Source organism: Phalaenopsis equestris, unplaced genomic scaffold (genome assembly GCF_001263595.1).
Source record: "Phalaenopsis equestris unplaced genomic scaffold, ASM126359v1 Scaffold000223, whole genome shotgun sequence".
NCBI lineage: Eukaryota > Viridiplantae > Streptophyta > Magnoliopsida > Asparagales > Orchidaceae > Phalaenopsis > Phalaenopsis equestris.
The window spans coordinates 1,306,503-1,331,489 of NW_018164665.1; the positions used below are offsets into that span (position 1 = coordinate 1,306,503).

The window sequence follows — 24,987 nt, forward strand, 5'->3', positions numbered from 1 at the left end:
TGATGAATAATATTTCTGAGTTCAGACAGAATCTGAAGTTGTTGCATCTAGACTTCATATCCCTACCAGTCACTTTGAGTTACAGTATTTGAGGCCCGACTTCATTATGCTCCGTATCATTGCTCGCAGCTTAATTATGTGGAGTAGGTGGGGTATTTTACTCTTTTCATCTTAGATAATTTAATTTTATTTGTAGAAACATGCTGCCATATTTTTTTTATTTTTTGGTGCAGAATTTGCCCATCAAAAGGTTGGGTTGATTCTCTTGTTCCCGCTGTTGTTAATGTTGGGATTGTGAGGTTAACAAATGAGACAAATGATAACGATGAATTTGATAGACAGGCGCTTGTACAAGCATATGTTAATATTGTCACCGGAGCCTGCATTTCCATTGGTAATAATTTGTTCATTTCTTTCTAAACTACATCCTAGATCAGTATTCAGTATAGTTTTGACAATTTTGTGTTATAGTACCGGAAGCAGATGTCGTAACGCAAAGTTGCTCCATTTTCTATCGGGGTTCACTTTTAGTGGAGGTTGATTAATAAAACTAACCCTTAATGGTTAGGATAAGGGTAATGAAAATAAGTGCCAAAATATTACCCTATCTATTTACATGGGACTATTTTAATCCTAGAGTCTATAAAAGTGTCAAGTCAGACTTTAGACTCTTTTTGTTGGGGTTAAAGTAGTCCTCCTTTGAGATTATTCTAGCTTATATTAAAAGATTTTGTGGAGTAAATTGGCACGTTTATAAACTCTGAGACTAAAATGCCCCCTTATAAAGAGTCAGGGACCATTTTGACACTTTTCTCAATAATGATAATTGAATTTGAATGTCTGAATTTCACTTATTGTTGGCTACCATAACCAAAGATACATTTTCTTTCAAACGTGTAATGCTGCCTATATTTTTATGCTCGTTCTAAGATTCTGCCAGGTAATGATTTTAGGGTTAAAGTATGCTGGTACTAGAAATGGCGATGCGCAGGAGTTGCTCTACAACTATGCCATTTACTTTCTTAGCGAGGTAAAATCTCTTATGGAAATTTACATGCATACCACCCAATTCCTATGTATTTACGTATCTAACACCTAAATTTTGCTTTTTTACATTTATACAGGCCAAGTCTTTCATGTCACCTAAAAAAAGAAATACTTTAACTTTTTAAAACTGAAATGCACCTTCCCATGCATATGTAATGTGGCGGCTGTGTAAAAAATAAAGTTTGGGTGTTAGATATGTAAATACATAGAAATGAGTAGTATGTATGTAAGTCTTTCAATCTATTATTGTATAATCTTACATTTTTTCCAAATATTATTTTGATAAATTGTATGTTCAAATTTTGCAGATAAAATATGTTTCACACTCAAGTAAAACCGATTTGCCTAAGGGACTCCTGCATCATGTTGATCGAGGGACTTTGGAGATATCATTGCATCTAGTTATCCTTTCTTTATGTGTGGTTAGAACAAATGTCTCCTGTTCTGTTATTTATTGTGCCATTATTTTACTTGCTGTTTCATTTATGTTAACTAGAAAATTTTGGACCTCACTTCTGTTTTTTTTGTTTTTATTTTTATATTTTTATTTGTGAAAACATATTCTGTCAATATATTTTTTACTTGTTTTTATTTTTGTTTCTAACACTAAATCACCTTGTTTTTGAAAGCATTCAAAATATCATGTTAGCCAAACATGTTTCACTTCAAATCTGAACATAAAAAAATAAAAAATAAAAATAATAATTTAAAAACAAAAACACAAAAGTAATCCCAAACAAACCCCTAGTTTATTAATTTTTGTTTTAGTTTTAAGCTATAGATTCAAATTAGATCATCATGCATTCTTTTTTCATAGTAGGTTTTTCTGGATTGACTACTTTTTGACATGTTGATATATATAATTCTTGTAGCTTTTGGGAGGAGAAAAAGTAGTATTCCTTTTCATTTCATAGAAAAACAATTACAAGTTAAATAGATGATGATGGCTCCCTTAATGGGAAAACAATAATATCCGCCATAACTCTCTAAGGGAAGCAAGAATTATGACATGCCAATAATAAATGAAAATAAAAATGGAAAGTACTAATAATAGGAGATACTAAATATCTAACCCTCTCCCCTCCTAGAATGGAGCATAAATATGTGTCATGCCCAGCTTGCTATCAAGGTCCTCAAAAATTGGTCTAAACAGTTATTTGGTGAAGATATCCTCTATTTGTTGAATAGTAGGGATAAATGACATGCAAATAGCTCCACAATCACTATTCTCTTTAATGAATTGTCTGTCAATATCCACATGTTTTGTGCAATCATGCTGCAAGGGATTTTCTGCAATGCTTATGGTTTCTTTATTGTCACCGTATAACCTCATTGGCATATTTATTGGCATTTGCAGCTATTCATGGATCTCTTTAACCATAACATCTCACATACTCTATTATCCATAGCCATAGATTGTCTCAACACTACTCTATTCAGCCACATTTTATTTTCTTACTTCGCCATGTAACTAAGTTTCCTCACACATAGGTGCAATATTCAGAAGTTAATCTCATGTCAATAATTGAGCCTGCCCAATCTACATCAGTGCATGTCTCTATGTTCTTTATGTGGTCTTTTGAGAGTAAGTTTTTACCTGGTGTACTTTTTAGATATGTGAGAATTTCGTTGATTGCTTGAAGGTGTTTCTTATAGGGAAAATGCATAGATTGACTTACCAAACTCACAACAAAGACAATATTTGATCGTGTATGTGATAAGTATTTCAATTTCTGCACCAATTTTTCATACCTATTTGTATTCATTGGATCACCTTCCTTCCCATCTTCTGATTTTTTATTTAGATCAATAGCAGTGTTTGTAGGTCTACACTCACTCATTTCAGTTGCCTTAAGAAGATCAAGAACATACTTTCATTGGGAGACAACGATTTCTTTCTTCGATTGAGCAATCTCCATGCCAAGTAATTACCCTGTGAAGATCCTAAGTATTTTGTTTCAAAAGCAGATGATAGGGAATTCTTCAAATGATTCATCTCATATACATTATTTCATGTGATAATATTATGATTCACATGCATAATCAGTATTATTATTTTCTCATTATTTGAATGTCTGAAAAACATTTTATGATCTTCTTGTCCTTGAGTCTAACCATCACCTCTAACAAATGATGTAAATTTCTCAAACAACTCACTCGGTAGCTATTTCAACTCGTATAAGGATTTTTCAGGTTACTCACTTCTGTGTCAAACTTATAATAAATCTTGAAGGTGCATCCATATACACTTCTTCCTTCAAGTCTTCATGAGGTAACACATTTTTTATATCCAATCATTGTGGGGGCCAGTCAAAGTTAGTTGCAAGTGACGGAAGAACCCTTACAGATTTGAGTTTTTCAACTGTAGCAAATGTCTCTAAATAATCAATGTCATAGATTTTAAACCGTTCATCAGAATTATACTTGATTGTAAAGACTCATTGGCAATTGACAGTTATCTTTCCTCTTGGTAGATCAATCAATTTCCACATGCCATTTTTTTCAAAGGCTTTTCTCTTTTCGAAAATAAACTCCCTTCACCTAAGAATTTTTTGAGCATTCTACATAGTTTTCTCTATATGTGACAATTGTGAGGTAATAGTATATAAAGTGGTTGAGGGTTTTTTGTATTACTCATAGAATAATGGATGTTGAGTGAAAAACTTTTCCCGAATGGAAAAACTAAACTCATTAGACCCTTGATTTGAACTGGACTCAGATTCAAGATTGGAAGACTCAAAACTCAAAGATGTGGTGGCCTGGGCATGGGGTAAATGATTAATGAGATTAATATTTGCAGATTCTTGGTAGTGCAAAGAATTCATAGACTCTTTTTTTAAATGTCCTCTGCCTTGAATAGACAAAATCAAACGGTGTTACTGTCCTAGTTCTTTTTCATGTTTTTTCTTTGTTATGAACATCATCAGTTTCACTAAAATTTTCAGGTTGAGCACTCAATGTCTGGGATATACTATTTTGAGTCTTCAGTTTGAATAAAATCTTGAAGTTTAGTGGATCAAACATTGTTTTGTTCTTTCCCTTGAAAATGAGGTGAAAAAAATGATTGAAATTAAAAAAAGGTGACATTCATGGTAGCAAGTATTTTTTTAGTAGTGGGATCAAAATATTTATACATTTTTGGCTAGGAGCATAACCAACAAATACACATTTTTTTGTCCATGGTTTAAGTTTTTCTTGATGATGAATGTGAAAAAAAAATAGTTCACCCAAATATCTTTAAAGAAAGAGAAGATGAGAACCTATTCTTTGGAAAAATATTTGGGAAAACATTAAAAGGTGTTTCAAACTTTAAGACTTTATTGGGTGTTTTATTTATGAGAATTGTAGTAGTAAAAATGACTTCACCCTAAAGATATTTAGACACCTAATTGGTAAATAGCAAAGCTCGAGCTACATAAATTAAGTGTTCTTTTTTCTTTGTGCTAACCCATTTTGTTGTAGTGTCGACGACAATAACAAACATTTATCTTGCTAAGTAGGATCAGTTGCATGAATCCTTTTTCTCCATTGCGTCCTATTGAGTGTCATATTTTCGTTTAATTCTAATAGATTAAAATCTTTTTTTGCACAAAATGCCCAATTCTTTTTTAGTCATGCTCTGCCTTTATTAACATATGTTGAATCTAAAACATCTACTCTCCTAATTGGATCATCAATGGTCAACGTTTAATGTGGCCAAATCATCTATAAAGACTCTCTTTACCATTGGAGCTACACCAACCCTATCACGAATATATTCATTTCGCATTTGGTCTCTAGGTATCAAGCCACTTATCCACTTAAGCATCTCAGCAACACTTACCTTTGTTTTATGCTTCTCTTTTAAAGACCAACATTCTGCGCCATAGAGCTTTGTAGGTCTCACCACCATCTTTTAATTTTTTTCTTTCTGTCTAAGAGATACTTTTCTATCACACAATAAGCCCGAAATAGTCCTCCACTTCAACCAACCAACTTGAATTTTGCTAATAACATTCCCATCTATATCACCACAATATACTTGAGATACCTAAAATGTTCACACCTTTTAATAATTTTATCACCCATAAATACAATTCTGCCACTAGAGCTACTACTACTAAAATTACATTCCATCCATTTAGTTTTTGATCTTCTCAAGCGAAGGTTTTTAGACTCCAATGTAGACCTCCATAATTCAAGTTTTCCCGAACTCTTTCTCTAGTCTTATCTATAAGAAAGATATCATCAGCTAAAAGCACACACCAAGGTACATTATCTTGTAAATGTCCATTAAAAGCTTCTATAACTAAAGCAAAAAGATATGGGATTAAAGCTGATCTCTGATGTAATCCAATTGAAAAAGGAATACTTGGTCAGTCCTCCTGCTCAAACACAAGTAACAACTCTAGTACACATTATCTTTGATGACTTGAATACATGTTATATCAACACATTTCTTCTCTAGAAATCTCCAAATGACTTCTATTGGAACCTTATCGTAAGCTTTTTCTAGAACCAAAATCATATGTCAATCCTCCTTATTCTCTTTGTACTTCTCCATAAAACCTCTTAATAAATGTGTAGCTTCCATAGTAGACCTGCCCAAAATAAATCCAAACTGGTTGTGAGAAATCCTTGTATCACGTCTTAACCTATGTTTAATCACCCTCTTCTATAATTTTAAAGTATGACACATCAACTTAATTCCTTTATTGTACATTCTTATATGTCCCCTGTAATCTTAAATATGGGGACCTAAATACTCTTCCTCCACTAATGCATCTTTTTAGTTTTAAAATATTATTAAAGAGTTTAATAAGCCGAGAAACTCTAAAATCTCCTGAATTTACACACTCTAATTGGATAGCATCGGGTCTTATTGATTTTCCACCTTTGATTTTCTTTAAAGTCTCCCAAATTTCTTTTTTACTAATATGATAGTAAAAGTAAAATATTTTATTATCATTAACTATATTAAGATCACTAAGGTCTATCATGTTTTCAAAAATTTTATAGAAAGTTTATCAAAATAGCTCACCCATCTATGCTGAATTTCTTCCTCAAAGAAAATTACTTTTTAATTTTCATCTTTAATACACTTGAATCTTTTGTTTTATGTTTGTTTGGTTAGTTTATACACATATTTTTCACTCTTTTTTGTATCAAGTGTTTTATAAAGTTGACTGAAAGTGAAATTTTTAGTAACAAATTGCTCTCTTAGACTCCCTACGGGTCTCCTTATAGTTTTCCAACTATGTTAAACCAATTTTTATAGAACTTCTTATATTTTATTTTTTCTTTCACATTATTATTCCACTACTAACTATTTTTATTTTTTAAAAATTTTCCTTTTGATTTTCTAAGTACATCTTTTGTCAATTGTTTAATAGTACTTGTAACTTTATCTCACATATAATTCTTTTCTTCATGAATATCCTTTGTCTTGAAATTTTAAAGTTTACTCATAAAAATAATTTTATTTGTCTTTTAGGTACCGTCATCTAATTCTATGACCATGTTTCCTTGTATTATTTATCTCACAACTCTTCATCTTAAAATTCAAAACTAATAGTTAATGTTGAGTTCTTAAATTCGCTTGGATTATCCTTACAACCTTTATGTTTTTGACGATCTCTTTTTCTCGTAAGAAAATAATCATTTTATTTTATTAGATCCATTCTCATAAGTAATAATATGTTTATCTCCTGCCTTAAATAAAATATTAGCAATAACAAAGTCATATGTTAAAGCAAAATCTAATATGATTTTATATTGTTCATTAATCACTCAAAAATCATAGTCACCATTACTAGCATACCCATTTAAATCTCTAATAATTTTTTTTTCTTCAAGAGGTATCATTTGTATTAATTTTCTTAGGTCATTCCAAATTTTTTTCTTTTGAATCTATATTTAAGGAACATCAACACTTATAATGTTAAAAATTTTAATATCAAGAGCAATATTTAGAACTATAATTTTATTTCCAATTCTAATAATTTTTATCAACATCATAGTCATTTTGTTTGGATTTCCAAAATTGGGGTTTTCCACTTAGAAGTTTGCGAAGAATTCTCCAAGTTTAAATAAAGATCTCAAACAGCCTCCTCGATATCTTAAGAAGTGGGAAGAAATAGATGAGGTTTTCTTATGGAAGGTTTCATGGAATTGATAAGCCATGTCCTTACCAAAGAATTTTTAGTGTCATTTTCTCAAATTCTGATCATTAGCATTAGGTTTTGGGATTTCTCAGGTTAAATATCTAATTTTTCCTTCCCCGTCAATCGCCGATGTTATAGATTGTGCCAGCTTGAGATAATTCTCCAAGTTTTATAACTGTGAGGTAAGGAGGTAAATTTTGAGGAAAATATTCAGCCAAAATACCTGTTAGAGGAGCTGTCGGGTAAGGTATGGTGATTTCGGAATTACTAAAACCGGTCGTTGTGGTAGAATTTTTTCAAACTCCTGTCATCATTGTTAATTTGTACATCCTTAGAATCTCGTGAAAAAAATCAATCCAAAGCTACCCGAAACTCTTTTACGCTGCGATTAAGAACGACACAAAACTCCTATACACTGTGATCAGTTCACATTTTTACGCGAGAGGTGTGAAACTCCTTGACGATGCGATCTTGGTCATTTTTTTATGAAGAACAACGCGGAATTCCTGTACTTGGTGATCCATTTACTTGCCTGCACACGCTTGTCCCCTGCGATCTTGTTGGCTTGCCTACGCGACCTGATTCTTCGCCGCTAGGTCTAGTCATGATTGGATCGCTTTGTTGCAAGTCCTGATCACGACTGGATCGCGATGGTTGTGCAGGAAGAGGAGAATATACGATGGTCATTGATCTATACTTTCCTCTGAGTGTCGCAATCATTCCTTTGAGTGTCGCAATGGGGTCGTTGCCTTTCGAGCAAACTTTAATCGAATCCCTCGTGGTTTTCGAATGCCATGATCCCATTCCTTTGAGTGTCGCGATGTCTTTGCCTTCCTGGCGAGCTTTAATCAAGGTTCTATGGCGAGGGGTGTTGAGACAGAACCCATAGCATAAGATGATGATGTGATTAGGGCCTTGTACCATGTAACTTTTGGGAGGAGAAAAATTATTATTCCTCTTCAATTTCGTAGAAAAATAATTACAAGACTCATATTTGCAAAATAATAATATATTTGATAACTCCCCATAATAAAAGAAGGAAACAAGAATTATTACTAAAGATAATAGATAAAACTAAAAAAACCTAATAATAGGAGATACTAAATATCCAACATTTCTTTTTGAATTATATTTGCTGTAGAACATAATGTCTGTTAATAATATCTATCCTATTTAGGGGCTCAATTTCGTGGCCATATTTTCTCCATCGATATTATGCGTTTTAATATCATCCTAAACGATAATATGCGTACTAAGCATCTTCAGCATTCGAACAAACAAAATTAGCACTTGTTTATTAATTATAACGATCACGGTAATTTCTTTTAAATATGAATATGCTTCTTATATTGTGTAAGTTCTTTCTGGTTCAATAGCAACATGCTGGAATACAGCTAACTAGTGCAAGCTACTTTATTTCGTGGTGCATTCTTCTGTTATTATACTTGCCTAGTTTTTAACAAATCTCCTCTCTCTCTCTCTCTCTCTATATATATATATATGTAAATCTTTTTTGCACTAGGTTATGGCTGGATCTGGTCATCTACAGACATTTAGATTACTCAGGTACCTTCGAAGCAGAAGTTCTGTGGATGGTCACATGAGTTATGGAATTCAGATGGGTGTAAGTTTGTGATGAATCTAACTCTTACGTGCAATTTAGGAATCCATATTGCATCGTCTGATATTGCTTGGGTCCTTCCAGCAATCACAAATTTTTAATATTTTTGTTGGCTTTTGACATATGATTAGTTAGTTTGAAATCAAGCAACTTTTTCCAAAAGTGTTGCTGTTTTTATCATTGTTTTGAGATTATTTTTTGAAGTTTATGTTGCATATTATTTTATTGTCATGCTTACCTTTATGGTTGAAACCTTTAAGTAGAGGTTTTTCCTTAATTTTATTAAATTTTAGAAAGGCTTGCTTAAATTACACGATTCTTAGATTTTTACATATCTAACGCTACAGTTTGATATTTACATTTACAACAATTTGGTGTTAAAAACTTTTGTATAAAAAGGGGCATTTCACCTTTAAAATGGTGTTAATAATGGTATTTTCTATGTGACGTTAATAATTTGAGCGGTGTGCATGTAAAATATCAAACTTTGGGTGCTAGATATGTAGATATATAAGAATTGTGTGCTAATGCACCTAAATTTAACATGATGCTTAGCCGTATTATTTACTTTGACCCATAAATATCGAGCATAATTGGCACTCAAGCTTCGTCTTTGTTGTGTTTTACTGATGTAATCTAGCACACAATTGTTGGAGTTGATGAATACAATTTTCTAATGCTGAATTTGAAAGTTATTAGAAAAAGGATAAAAAAACAATTCCCAAGTTGACGTCGTAGCGTCCCACACTCCTACAGAGTTCGCTACCCGTGATCCTACACCGTCTTATGTGGGATAGAGCGGGAGGGATTTTATGTCCCGCCTTCTACTATTGCAGCCGTCCAACCCCTATATTTAATATTTCTTTAATTAGAATTAGGGTGTTTTAGAGGGAACTATTTATAATTTTCTATTTTCTTGTTTTGAGAAGACTTTTGTTTTGTTTGTGAGTTTTGGAGATTTGTATATTTGATTTCTACCCTAATTAATTGATGTATCATTTTCTTTTTGCAAGTAGTATATGTAGCTTTTGCGAGTATAGGTTGTTTTCAGTCGAGACAACTGTCGAATGATATCCACTTCCAAACATCATCAAATTGGCCTATTAGCTTTCTCTTGACATTCCACAACCACCTCTCCACAAATCTGCCTCCTACATACCTTCTAAGAGCCCTAGAACGATATCTTCTGGTATCAGTCTGACAAAGCAGAGATTATTAGGGACTTGTCTTTCTTGGTACAATCCAAAATTCAAAAAAATAAAAATCCAAATTCTTAATCCCAAATCATTCATGCCTCAATTCTTAATCCCAACCCTTAATTTTCAAAATTTAATTTTTTTTTATCTTCACAAAAAATCCACTTCGACACCTACCACCAAAACTTTAAATTTCAACCAACATTTTATTTACAACCCTTCACCTGTCAAAACCTTGATCGAGAGCAAAGAACACAATGTCGCCTAGGAGAAATCCACAAAGAGTGGTCCAGAAGCTAATGAATCCTCCAAATGCAATAGAAACTTGCCACTTTTGAGAGGAGATAATTCTGTGTGATCAACCATAGTTACAACGGTGACTTATTAGATCAAGAGGAGAATGTGAATCTCTCCCACGAGATAGTTTCTAGTGGCGAAAAACCATTACTTCAACAATTCGGCATGAAATAACAGAGAAGTTATGATCTTGGAATAACGGTAAATTACCAGATTTCGATAGTTACATGAATTTAGATGAGTTTATTAAGTGGCTTGAAACTGTTGAGTGAACTTTTGAGTATAAGACTATTCCTCGGGTTATTGAGTTAAATTGTTTTATCGTGGTGGGAGAACTTAAAGTATATTGGACACCAAGAAGAGAATAATAAGATCATTATGCGATTTAAGATGAAAAGGGAGATGAACCACAAATATCTTAAACCTCTTTACCGACAAGATATGTTCATCAACCTCCGCCACTGGCACCCAAGAGAATTTTCTGTGGTGTACACAATTGAATTTGATCAACTCATGTTGAAATGTGACCTGATGGAACCAAGGAGCACACAATAGCGAGGTACCTTAGAGGATTGAGGTCGTCTATTAGAAATGTCGTGCAACTGTAACAATATTAGTCCCTACTCGATGTAGAGACCCTAGCTTTGGAGGTAGAGAAACAACGTCATAAGGTGACAATCACACCTTACAGGTAGAGTTCAACCCTAGGATCAGACATCAAGTGCATTTAGTGGAGCATCCCAACCGACCCTGCCTGAGGAAAGATTTATTCAAAGGAGAAAAAGTGGAGACCTCCAACACTCCTAAATCCATCCCAACAAAGAATTGCCTCAAATGCCACGGCTTTGGGCATCTTGCATCTAATTGTCCAAATAGGAGGATGATCTCCTTCACTGAGCATAGGGCAGTTAAAGAAATGGACAAGTGACATAGGAGACACTCAAGAAAATGAGGACACAAAGGAGGAGCAGCAAATCCCAGTTGATGAGTGATGTTAATGTTTCTAGTTGAGCCCAAGAAAGAGATCACATTAGATTTACATTAATTGCCCTAAAAGATAGTGAGTCCAAGTAATCGATACAAGAAAAGGGACGGCTCTTTTTGTAAGTGTTGTCGGATAACTTGATTGACAGTTTGCCTCCTGGGTGACTACCATTGAAAGAAATTCCATAGGCCATGAATCTCACTTCAGGAACTTTATGTCAAACCAACTTGTCTATGGGATGAGATCAGTCAAATATGAGAAAATGCATAAACATATTACATATTTGATTGCTAAAGGCTTGGTCCGTGAGATTAATAGCCCAAATGTAGGTTCAGCTTTGATTGTGTCAAATAAGAATTGTTATTTATTCTATCAAGACAAACTTTGAAAAGATGTATATGTTTTAGAGTTGTCTTGAATGGGCGTAAACATAGATTTTGTAGTGGGGTTGCCTTAGGCATAGCAAGATAATGACTTTGACATGATTGTGGTAGATCATTACCAAAATGGTTCATTTTGTTCCTTGCCACAAGGCAATTGGACGCCTCACATATTTCTAGCTTATATTTCATGGAGGAAGTTCATCTTCATGGTATATCAGAAGCATTGCTTCAAACGAAGATGCGATTTTTTTAAGTAAGTTGGGTACTACGTTCTAGTTTAGTTCAACAGTTTCGTCCCAGATAGATGGCAAGATAAACTGTTGAACTGCTACTTTGGAAATCTCAACAAGTGTTTTGTGAGAATGAATATCAGGCAATGGGTTCAGCGGTTTCTAGAGAAGAAAGCGAAATCTCTCCCACTCGAGGAGAATGATGTAGAAACATCTCGCGGTAATGCTGGATTTCGAGACCCGTGATCTCATGCATGCGTGATTGAGCTGGACACGGGATTTCCCATCCCGCCTTCTACTGCTACAATCACCCAGCCTTTTGTGGGCCTATATTTAATTTTCTTTTAATTAGAATTAGGTTTTTTAAGTTGGAACTATGTATATTTTGCTATTTCTTGATTTGGGGAGATTAGTTTCTCTGATTTCTACCTTAATGAAGTGTTGTATCATTTTTCTTTTTTGCAAGTGGTGTTTGTAGCTTGTGCAGTAATAGGTGGTGAACGTCAACATTCGTACCTCATCTTTTCTATGCTATCTTTGTTGTTGTCAGCCGGAACAGCCGTCGAACGGCGTTTATCCCATTCCAAATGTCGTTGAATTCGCCTATTATCTTCCCCTTGTAATTCCACAACCACCTCTTCGCACATCTGCCTCCCAAATACCTTCTAGGAGCCCTAGAACGGTATAAGTTCTTCTTGCTTTCTTTTTAGTTCATCATCTTCACGTTCATTGCCTGCTATTACTGCCTGTAATATGTTGAATTCTGCTTTTTCTCCTTTTTTCTTAGGTCTTCTTTGTACTTCTTAATTTGTGTTATAATTTTATATAGTTATTTTCCGCTGGTTTACTTAGTTCAGCGTGTTATATTTGTGTGTTGTATAGTTATTTTCCCTTACAAGATCAATTATTATATGGTTGTATATAGCAAACCCAATTATGTTTTTATTAAATAGGTTATTTACGTACATACCACAAATTCATTAAAAGATCAATTCTTCTTGCTTTCTTCTATATTTTTTACATTTCTACCAACTAAATTTGGCATATCATATCAAAGTTACCACTATTTTAACTTTAGAAAGTGAATATAGCTTTTCATTCATTTATAAGGCGGCATTTATGTAAAAATTGAAGAATGGGTGTTATACCGGAATTTTTCCAATAAGCAACATAATGCGAATATTATTGTTGAAAGTTGAAAGGAATCAAAATAGATGTCATTGAAACAGGAACAAAACAACACTAAACACACAAACGACCTCTAGGTTTAGAGCGACAGGTGGACACCAGTTGGACGGCAGGTGGGATGATCAGTTAGGGGATGCGACAGCAATGGAGGGAGTTAGAGGGGTTTCAACAACAACTGGGTATGGTGGAGGGCCTGCGGCTGCCTCTTTGAGGGGTTGGGATCGGTGGTTGTAGCAATTGGAAGGTGTGGAAGGTTCAGGAGGTATTACGGCAAGGTCGAAGGGATTTGCGGCAAGGGTGGAAGGTCTTAAAGGGTTTAGAGTGGTTTGTGGCAAGGTCTGAGTGGCTAAAATGATGCTTGATGGTTGTCGGTTGAAGGTCAGTGAGCCAGGTAGAAGGAATATGTTGAGGAATCCTAGGGATAATTGCCATCTCGGAGCAGGATACAGCCGAAACATCACCTGTCCTCAAATACAACCCTAGCAAGGGAGGCTTGGAGGCAGAAATCAGAAATTAGCAAAAGTTGAACTCTAAAGCACACAAGCAGTGTATATATAATGCTAAATAGAGTAGGAGAGGGGGGTGGGAAAGGAGCGGTAGCTCCCGCCCATTAAACCAATTGGTTGGACCGACACCCTTATTGAACTGGTTAAGTCGATTCAACCAAGCCCCTAAGTCTGTCTCCTTAGATTTGGGGAGCTTTGATTTCATTCGACGAAGCTTATGAGTTTTCGTAGTACAGTGTTCGGTTCACAACATTGAACATGGTGGAAATATTGTAGTCTCCTGACAAGTCGATCTTATGGACATTATCCTTTAGCTTTCAAAGTATTTTGAATGGTCCTTCTGCTGTGAACTTGAGTTTTCTGAATGCTCCTACTAGGAAAGCCAGATTCACACCAGGTCTCCTTCTTTAAAGGTCGTCTTTTTCCTTGGCTTGTTTGCATGTGCCTAATCTGTTGTCAGCATTTCGAGCTGAGCTAGAGTCATATCTCACTGCTTAATATTCTTCCAGACAAAGCATCTCAACAGATTTCTGAGGTTCATCTTCAAGATCTCTATTGAATCGTCCGTCTGTGGATGGGTCGTGCAACTGAATTGAAGCTTATTGCTAATTTTCTCTACAGAGTCCTTTTGAAGTGTCTTTGAAATTAGACATCCCAGTCTAAAGTGATGGTCCTGGGTTTCCCGCACAACCTCACAACCTTCTTGAAGTACAAGTCGACATGTGATGCATTTAGTATCCGGTGGCAGGGTATGAAATGTGTCATCTTTAAGAATCGATCTATCACGACCATGACTGAATTCTTGTTTTGATGTGTTCTCGGAAAACCCACTACAAAATCCATGCTAGCATCCACCTATGATGCATTTGGTACTGATAATGGGGTGTATAGTTTTGTATTTTTTGCCCCCTGATTTTTGCCACATGACAAATTTGGCATTGTCTAACGTGCCGCTGCACATCTCTTGCTAGTCGAGGCCACAAGTAGTTCTTTCACGAGTGTGAGTCTTGTCCCTGCCAAAATGCCTTGCAATTCCTCCACTACGGCTTACATGAACAATGAACTCTTTTAACGAAAATCTTGGAATGCACAACTTACTCTAATAGAACATGAAACCATCAGCTCTGTAGTATTCCCTGGTAGGTTTCTTCTGACATTGCTCCCATATTTTCCCGAAATCCTTGTCTGTCTCGTACACCTTAAAGTCTACAACTTAGGTCTACATCGCAGTGATTGACAAGTGATGACGGTTGAATGCATCTACTACAAATTTTTGGCTCCACACCTTGTGCTTAAGTACAAACCGGAACTACGTTAAGAACTCCACCGTAGTTGCATGTCGGCTCTTTAGTTTGCTCTGACTGTCTAAGAATTTAAAGGCTTCGTGTTCCATGAACAACGTGAACTCGCTCATCAGTTGGTAATGACTTTGGTGCTTAAGAGCTCTCACAATAGCATAAAACTTTTTGTCGTACGTTGAATATTTTCTTCTGGACTCATTCAACTTCTCTCTGAAAAAGAAGATGGGGTGACTTCCCTGACTCAGGACTGCTATTATTACCATGTTGGATGCATCACACTCTAGCTCGAACAACTAATTGAGGTAATGCCAGAACTGGAGCCTGGGTCACCTTTTCCTTTAGTGCTTTGAAACTATTCTAATTTGCAACAATCAACTGAAATTTCCTTCCATTCAAAAACTCTATCAGGGAGTGGTGATAATATTGAAGCTTCTGATGAATCACAAGTAACATAATGCTAGTCCTAGAAACTGTCTTAGCTCGGTGAAATACTGTAGTGTGGTTCATCTCATAATGACCTCGATCTTTGTAGGATCTATATGAATGTCTGCACTTGACACATTATAACCCAAAAGAATACCTGGGTCATCATAAAGTGGCTCTTATTTTGGCCACTTTATGATTGGCATATTTTTTTTCTGCTTGTAACACCTCAAATACCTCCCTCAGGTGCTGTAAGTGCTCCTCCTCATATCAGTTGTATATCAGACTGATGTTAAAGCATACCACCACAAATTTCTCAATGTGGGCATGAAACACCTAATTCATCAATTTCATAAAAGTGTTGGGCGCGTTTGTCAATTCGAAAGGCATAACTGTCCACTTGTATAAGTCATCTTGTTTCTTGAAAACGGTCTTCCGCTCCTCCCATGGCCTCATCCGGATCTGGTGATGCCCACTGCATAAGTCTATCTTAGAAAAGAGGGCAGCTTCGTGCAATTGATCCAAAGAGATAATCCAAGTGAGGTATGGGGAACTGGTACTTGATAGTAATCTTGTTGATGGCTCTATTGTCAATGCATATCTGCCACGAACTATTCTTCTTGGGTACCATCATGGCGGGGACAAAACACTGACTTGTACTCTCTCTGACCAACCCTCTCGCAAAGAGATCTCATACCTGTCGTTGCAACTCCTTGTACTCTGCAAGTCTCAATCTGTGAGCATGTCGATTTGAAAACACTGATCTGAGTATGAGATCTATGGTGTGTTGGAATGTCTCTCAGTGGCTCTAATCTTTCGGAAAGATTGTCTGTCATCACGTCCTGGAAGTCATGTAGCGGTGTTGATATCTCACTCTCCTCCTCAGTTCCCTCTATTATGACTAGTGTCAGTGCCACTAATCACCCCGAACTGCCTATGAAGGCGGCCCTCGAGACTAATACCTTCTCTGTGTAGTCTACACCTCTCGCATAATTAATAGATAACAACATGATGTGTTTCTTATCCTTTTAGCTTTTGTGTTGAATCTTACAGTCGAATGTTCAAGGTCTTACAAACAAAGTATGCACGCGTCCATCGGAACTACATTGAACCACGTTTGCTCCTGTAATTTATTATTTTATGAAAATTCAACTAATCATTGTTGATCTACGCGTGTCTCATTTCTATTCTTCAACCTGGTAAGAGAATAGGACTGATGATGTTTTTGTGTGGCTAATCCTAATTTCTTCACCATCAACATGGACGCCACATCTGCCCAACTATTGTCGTCGATAATCAGACTGGATACTTTGCTCTTCACCATACACTTGGTGCGAAAATTATTGTGCCTCAGCCATGGCTGATCTCTTCCGACTCTGACTGCAAGCCTCTCTGTATGACTAACATCTCTCTCCCTCCTTACCTTGGAGCAGAAGTTTTTCCTCTGGACCATCATCTGATTCCTCATTCTCCACTTCCTCGACGACGTGTTGATTTGTGAATGAAACAACTTAGCTTGCGGGACAGTTGGGGGCTTTCTGACTGAGGACTGCAGTCTGAATGAAGATTGTTGTTTGCTTTGTTTTTTCTATATTTTCCACTTTCAAGGCTAAGGTTTGGACATTCCAAAGTGACCAATATGGTTGTAACTGCACAACATTGCTAATAGAGAACTTCAGGCTTCTCAAGTAACAAGCTTGGGTGTGTTTCTCTGCCTCGACCAACTCACACTTCATCTGCAACCGGTCGAACTGTGTCGTGAACTCCTTCGCTGATAAGTCTCTCTGCTGCAGATGGTGGAGTCTCAGAAACATGTTCTGACAATAATGATGAGGAAGGTATTTCTTTTGTATCTCTTTCCTCTTAATTTTTCACTCGGTAATCTTATCATTGTATTCTCTCTTCATCTGTATCTACAAGTTTTTTCACCACAAGGAGTCGCTTTTCTTCAACTTGATGACTGTTAATTTTACACGCTTATGTTCTAGCACTTCCTTATATTCAAAGATTCGCTCAACAAATTGCATTCATTTGATAAATTCATTTGGATCCATACCTCCATCGACCTTGGCAAATACACCTTGATGTCGAAATCCATGCATCATCTATATATGGACTCTTCTCTCGTCCCCCCTGATATTGAATTCTGTAATGGCGGGGCCTGTATTACTTATTGCTAAAGTCTTCCTTGTGGAACGGATTCAGATCCTCGTTCATATCTCTTCTTTGACTTTCCAGATTGTTGTCAAAGGAAATATCCCAATTGGTTCGCTCATCGATCTTTACTAGCCTTCTTTGAAGTCGATAAATCTTTCGTTATATCTTATCCTGGGTAGATTCTGGCATGTATCTCCCTGGTGGCTTGTTTAGGGTTTAGTGTTTGGGTTTGGAAGGGATGGTTGAGAATTTTGGTGGGGGTTAAGGTGGATTCTAGGTAACCTTATGGGAGGACTAGGGTTAGACTATCTCTGATACCAAATAATAATGGATTCAATTCAAAAAACAACATAATGTGAATATTATTGTTGAAAATTGAAAGAAATCACAACATATGTCCTTGAAACAGGAACAAAACAATAATAAAAAACACAAACGTCCCTCTAATGTGAGCGTGATAGTGGTGGACATTGGCTAGACATGTGGGATAATCGGTTAGGAAATATGGCTACAGTGGAGGGAGTTAGAGGTGTATCGGCAGCAGATGGGTATGGTGGAGGTGCTGCTGCTGCTTGTTGGAGGGGTTGGGAAGGGTTGTTGTAGCAGTTGGAAGATGTAGAGGAGTTTGCGGCAAGGTTGGAAGATCTGGGAGGGATTATGGTAAAGTCTGGAAGGGTGCTAGAGGAGTTTGCGGCAAGGTTCGGGCGACTAGAAGGGTGTTGGAGGGTTGTCACTGAAGGTCAGTGAGCTAGGGAGAAGGAATACGATGAGAAATTATGGCATTAATTACCACCTCGAGGCAGGATACAGTCGGAGCACCGTCTTCGAATACAACCCTAACAAGGGAGACTCCTAGAGGTAGAAATCAGAAATCAACAAAAAACTGAACTCTAAGACACACAAGCAGCGTATATATAATGCTAGATAGAATTGGAGAGAGGGGGTTGGGGGGTGGTGGAGACGGTAGTTCACGTCCATTGAATCTGCCGGCCGGTCCAGCCCCTTGTTGGACCAACGCCTTTTTTGAACCGGTTGAGCCGAACGACATGGTGTTAGATATGTAACTTGATCTAAATTTAGTAGTATATAGGTAAATCTTCCTTATTAAAAATGATTTTGCATTGCTTGATAAAATACACGTTTGTGCTTCACCAGATGTTTCATTTCTTAAACAATAAAACGCTTGACTCTTCATGCATTGTTTCTTGAATCGGTCGGCTGGTTCAGCCCCTTGTTGGACCGACACCTTTGTTGAACCAGTTGAGTCGAACGTCACGGTGTTAGATATGTAGCTTGATATAAATTTAGTGGTATGTAAGTAAATCTTCCTTATTAAAAAATGATTTTGCATTGCTTGATAAAATACATGTTTGTGCTTCACCAGATGTTTCATTTCTTAAGCAATAAAACACTTGACTCTTCATGCTTTGTTTCTTGACATAATTTCAAGAAATTTATCTGCGAAGTTTGAGCTATTGTTTTTTCCATCCTACAAAATCTATCATATTCCCATGTCATTCACGTATAATTTATTAATTGGAATATTTATATACATACAACTCATTTCCTATGTATTTACATGTCTAATACCTTAGCTTCAATTTTTGGCTATATACCACCTTTCTTATGCATGAAAAGGTGTATTTCATTTTTAGAAGTAAAAAATGTGATATTTTTTATGTGATATGAAAGATTTGGGGGGTATAACTATAAAAAAAAAAATTAAGGTGGTTGACATGTAAATATACAAGGATTGGGTGGCATGATGTGGGAGCATCCCGAATAGGGACAAGGATGCAGAATATCGGCAGGTGTGATTCCGATCGATTCAGTCCAGATAGATTGAGGGCCGACCAGTCCTCTTTCTTTCGTGGGAGTGTCGCCAACCCTATTAGGGCTACTCCTCGTTACCTTAGGTCTATATATGTTGCTCTTGTCATATTTTAGGGCAGTTTTTGGTGTATGTGTGTTCGACAGAGCCGACAACATCTCTCTTTCCCCATTCAAGGGTTGTATCAAAGGATTGAGTGGTGTTACGGTTGTATCTTGCTTTCGAAGTGGTGTTTATCCTTTCCAATCTCCTCTGCCTCGCTTCCGCTTTGCTGTCGCACCTCTCGCTTTTGCTACAGTTGCCCAGAGTTGCTGTTCTCGGTTGCTTTTTTTGCATTCCAACCACCATCATTGTATTCCTCTCCTGTCATACCCCAATTGGCCTTCCCTTTAAGGGTCGGCTGAGATGCGACAGACGGACAATTATGTCAGACTAAATTCTCACCAACACTCATTTAGATTTTTAAAATCAGGACTCAGTGGATGATGAATTTGTTTCACTAAATTGTCACAAAAAAATGTGATACATTATATTTCATAATTCATTAATGTACATGCTCAGAAGTGAAAAATCATAATCTCAAAATATATAAAATACACAAAGCAATTAAATCCAAAATAATAACGGTATGTACCTTAAACATATATAGAAGCTCCCAAAATTATATTGTGTAAAAGCTGTACAAATTACACCTGTCTAATCGCCCCTGTGCTCGTTGTCTCTACCTGAATAGCAGCAACGTGAAGTTAGCAACAACAAGTTCTGAGAAATAATCAAGGCTAAAATAAAATTTTATACACGAAAAAGAAACGTGTATACTCATATGAAACTGTACATGTCTACACACAAATCAACATGCTAGAATCGTATAGAATATAAAAATAAAGTATGTAGTATAGAAATCAGGATTGTTGTGTAAAACATGTATAATCGTCAGCATAAAAACATAAGTACAAACCAAAGCATGTTCATAAGTTGTTTATCGTATGCAAACATAGCAATATCGTTTCATAAATGTCATTTCATAGTAATGTCATTTGTAAATGTATAGGCCTGAATTATTTTCATGTTCTGTCATCATGGGTCGTCACCCTGCCTCAAAGATCATATAAACTATTGATAAATGTTGTCCCCCCAACAGAGCAGTTATCAGTAGCTCCTCCTAATACCAACGATTCACTATGTTCTGTCACTGTCTGATCAAAATTGTTCCAGAATTTCGTCGTCGCCTGACACCAGGAGTCAGGAATGTCAGATCCCTACATAGCGTACTTGCAAGTATTCATATAATAGTTTACTCATATCATTCCTTGTGACATTTCTTAAGTCATGATATTTGTAGCAAACATTCATCATGCATTTCATAAAATATAATTCCTACAATGAGGCATTACATATATCATAGGGATAACAACATGAATACATTCAAGCAATTAATTTCATATGTATATTCATCTGTATCATAACAAAATAATATCACATGTATCGTAAGAAGAAATTAGCTTGCATTCGTGCATTCGGTGTAGATATCCTTACACAATATGTAAGAAATTCTAAATGTGTCTGTCTCACAGCACCATCCATTCCCCTTAATCGACTACCACCGCTCATGGATTGAACCCCAGTTTGGGTTTGTGTGTTGTGTTTGTTGTTATTTTCTATTTTAGTTGTCTGGTTGTAAGCTTTTATTTGATTTCAGTAATAATATTTGTTTTTCCTATTTTTATTTGGTTAAACTGTGGAATCATGGCATATACGTAATTTACCCTTAATATTTTCAAGCATGAGTTACTTGATCAGTTACTTTAATTTATTTCAAGGAAAAATTGAACTCGAGCAATTACATGCGGGAAGTTTGTTCTTTGAGTGCTGCTCAAGCAGGATTTCTTTTCCTTTTATTTAAGTTATAACTTGTTGGCCTGTGCAATGGCTTCACTAAGTTTGCTGACATGTGTTTGTAAAACAATATTAATTTTCTACTCCAATGCTTTATCAACTATGTAGATAAGTTTGGCAATTGGATTCTTGTTTCTTGGAGGAGGCGTGCGAACCTTTTCAACCAGAGACAGCGCTGTTGCTGCTTTGCTTATAGCTCTCTATCCACGTCTGCCTACCGGACCAAATGACAACCGTTGCCATCTGCAGGTCTGTTTTTTTAACTGTAGAAAAATAAATTTTTTTTTGAAGATTCTTATATATTTACCTATCTTGCTTCTAAACTTCAATTTTTACATTACCTATGCATGGAAAAGTGTATTTCATCCTTTTAAACTTAATGGTGGTATTTTTTATGTGATATGACAGATTTAGGTGGTATAAATGTGAGAAATAAAGTTTAGATGTAGATATGTAAATATATAGGAATGTAGTGGTATGTATGTAAATGTCCCTATTTTTTTTTTTGTATTTAACTTCTTGGTGGTGGCTATTTAAGGCATTCAGGCATCTGTATGTCATTGCTGCGGAGTCTCGCTGGTTGCAAACTGTAGATGTTGACACTGGTTTGCCTGTTTATAGTTCTCTTGAGGTGACTGTCCTAGAAACTGATCAGTTTTCAGAGACTAGCTATAGTGAAGTAACGCCTTGTATTCTTCCTGAGAGATCAACGGTATGTTGCTGCCGATTCTCATGGCTAACTTTAACCCGTTCTTTATTTTCTCTTAAAGCTTCCTACTATTAGCACCACTGAAAAGAAACACTTTCATTCATAATTTTCTGAACCCATTTAACAATTTGCTGTATTGACACAAACAACTAAAAGTATAATGGTGGTGTAAATATTATTGAATTAATAGTAGTATTAGAAACGATAATAATAAACTAATTGATTGAAAAAAGACAGATTGTATGGGACTTTCTGTCAAAATGGGGTTCTTGAGGAGTTGATGTATGTAGTCTTAGCGGCACAACCTATGAGGCACAATCTATGTAGCATGAAGACTTCTAAATGGCTTTTGTATCTGTGTTGGATGCATGTAAGATACAGACGTGACCCCGACACGGACTTACACGTCTCTTACACACCACAAATTGTGTCAAGATTTTTGTAATTATAAATTTGGCTCCTATGTGATGCAGGCACAGCGATACAGCAAGGATATGGCCGATATATAATAGGACATGGATGAATGCTTTTTTGATAAATTTATTATTATTATCTGTGTTTTATTATTCTTCATCATAAGAAAATTTATTTATGATATTATATTTTATCATGTGGTGTCTTGATAATAGAATAGCAGAAAATTATATATTTATATTAATAATTTATTAAATAAAACAATATATTCATAGTATTGTATTCTGTTTTTTGCAATTTTATCATGGCAGTGTCTGTGTTTGTGTCATGCCGTATCCCTTATCCATGCTTCGTACGGCACAATAGCTGGAATGGAAGTGAGATGCATAGAAAATCACACTCAAATTAGAATCCGTTTCTGTTGTATTAGGGGTAAAGAAAGGGATGGTTATCTTAAGAATCAAAAAGAAATAGAACTTGATGCTTTTAAAGAGACAAGATGGTTAGGTGGAGAGAGTGATTGATAGAGACTGGATAGGTTTGAGAATAGTGAAAATGTGGCCAAATAAGAAAGGCGTGGATTCGATTATGTTTGTTATTTGAGTAGATGGAGAGATGGAGGGGTATAACAAATAAGAGAAGCAATTAGGGAGTTTATTTGTTTGTTAGAGAGAAATGGGTAGGAGATTTGAAGAGAAAGAATCGGGAGGTGTTATTTAATAGGCGTCAGAATAGGAAGCATGAAGAGAGAGAGAGAGAAGCATAAATAAACCAGACTTGAATTTGATAAAATGTTCATTAAATGCAAATGAAAAACAATTAATGAAATATATTTTGAGGAAAGGAAATAAGTTCCTTCCTAATGTAGATTGACACTTTTCAACACTCCTCAAATTTGGTTGTATATATTTTACAAACTAAACTGAACTTCTATTCATCATAATTGACTCTTGGTAACGCTTTGGTGAGAAGATCAGAGTCTGAAGTTGTATAAAAACATAGTTGAGTTGAACAATTTCATTATTAATATTGTTTGAGATGAAATCTTGGTCGATTTCTGTGTTTTGTTTTATCATGATGCATATGATTTTTTATTATACTAATGGTTGTTTGGCTATCATTGAACATTTTAATTGTATCTTTTATTTCAACCTTAAGTTTTCTTGATAGTGTTTGAGTCCACATTCCCTTACATATTCCTGGTGCAAGAGCACGATATTTAGATTATGCACTGCTTTGAGAGATAACAGCTTACTTTTTACTTCTCCAATTGAAGAGATCACCCTAAACATTTGAATAATAACCAGTGATTTATTTTCTATCAGTTATCTCTCCAACCCAGCTAGTATTTGTGCATTTCTTAATCTCGCTGTTCTTAGATCTTTTGAAGAGTAAATCTTATCCATCTGTCATCTTCAAATATCTCAGCATTGTGTTCACCGTGTCCAAATGATCCTCATTTAGATTATATATGTGTTGGCTCACTACCCTGATTGAGTATGCAGTATTAGGTCTTTTGTGTGATAGGTAAAGTAGTTTGTGCATGAGTCTTTGATATCTTTCTTTTGTCAACTGAACTATTTTTTTCACTTATTTTCAGCCTTTTGTTGGAATTCATGAGTGAGTTAGCAAGTTTACACTCAAGAATACCAATTTCACTTAACAGGTCTAAGATGTATTTTCTTTGGGATATGACAATTCCATCCTTAGACCGAGCCACCCCTATTCCCAGAAAATTTGGAGATTATGGAGATCCTTGATCTTAAATTTTATTGCAAGCACCTTTTTTAGTATGTTAATTTCCTCTGAATCATCACTTGTCAAAATAATATCATCTACATATACTATGAGAATTGCAATTTTGCCTTTAATATTTGATTTAACAAACATCATATGATTAGTTTGCCATTGAGGATATTCGTTTGTAATCACAGTCTTAGCAAACTTGTTAAATTAAGTTACGAGGTGATTGACCCAACCTATTGTTCAATTTATTTTTAAACTTAGAGGTATGGTCATGAAACTTCTGCATCGAGTTCCCCATTCAAGAAAGCATTTTTTACTGTTGGTCACGTAAACTTCTGCATCAAGTTCCTCATTCAAGAAGGCTAATCTTTATTTATTGCAAGAGAGTGTAGAACCCGAACAATATCAAGCTTGGCAGCAGGCGCAAAGGTTTTCTGCGAGTCAATCTCATATGACGAGTGAAGCCTTGGTTACCAATCTGACTTTGAATCACTCCACCCTTTCATCTCCTTTGTACTTGACCATGAATATCCATTTGCAACCTACACGATTTTTTCCCAATAGGCAACTATACAAGTGTCCATAAGTTATTATGTTCTAAAGCTCGAATGTCTTCTTCAGTAGCTTGTTTCCATGAATGGAACATTTTTTTGCCTCCTGAATACAGTTGGGAATATGCACACTATAAATATTTTTTATAAAATTTAATAAAATGGTAACAATTTCTCATGAGCTACATATCTTTCAATTAGATGATTAGTGCACTTTCGATCATTAGATAAGAAATGCATACCATTATGATATCAAATGTAGGAGGACTTGGTTCAGGTTCTTCACAACTCCTGATCTGCATGGTGTCCTCTACGTGCTCAGTGCTCTTTTTTTTCTGGTATAGACACAAAGTTCCTGATCAC

General features: G+C 35.7%; 1 protein-coding gene across 8 annotated transcripts in view; it reads left to right on the plus strand.

Annotated features, from left to right (window-relative positions):
- Window positions 1–24,987, plus strand: part of LOC110023194 (anaphase-promoting complex subunit 1) — a 160,504-nt gene that overhangs the window by 125,659 nt on the left and 9,858 nt on the right. For 7 of the 8 annotated variants that reach the window (XM_020722477.1, XM_020722480.1, XM_020722483.1 and 4 more), the window contains 7 exons: window positions 26–147; window positions 234–394; window positions 954–1,030; window positions 1,356–1,469; window positions 8,713–8,814; window positions 21,313–21,453; window positions 21,743–21,916. In XM_020722477.1, coding sequence (XP_020578136.1) covers window positions 26–147; window positions 234–394; window positions 954–1,030; window positions 1,356–1,469; window positions 8,713–8,814; window positions 21,313–21,453; window positions 21,743–21,916 — 891 coding nt within the window. The remainder of the gene's footprint in view (window positions 1–25; window positions 148–233; window positions 395–953; window positions 1,031–1,355; window positions 1,470–8,712; window positions 8,815–21,312; window positions 21,454–21,742; window positions 21,917–24,987) is intronic. The other variant, XM_020722481.1, reaches the window with a different exon arrangement.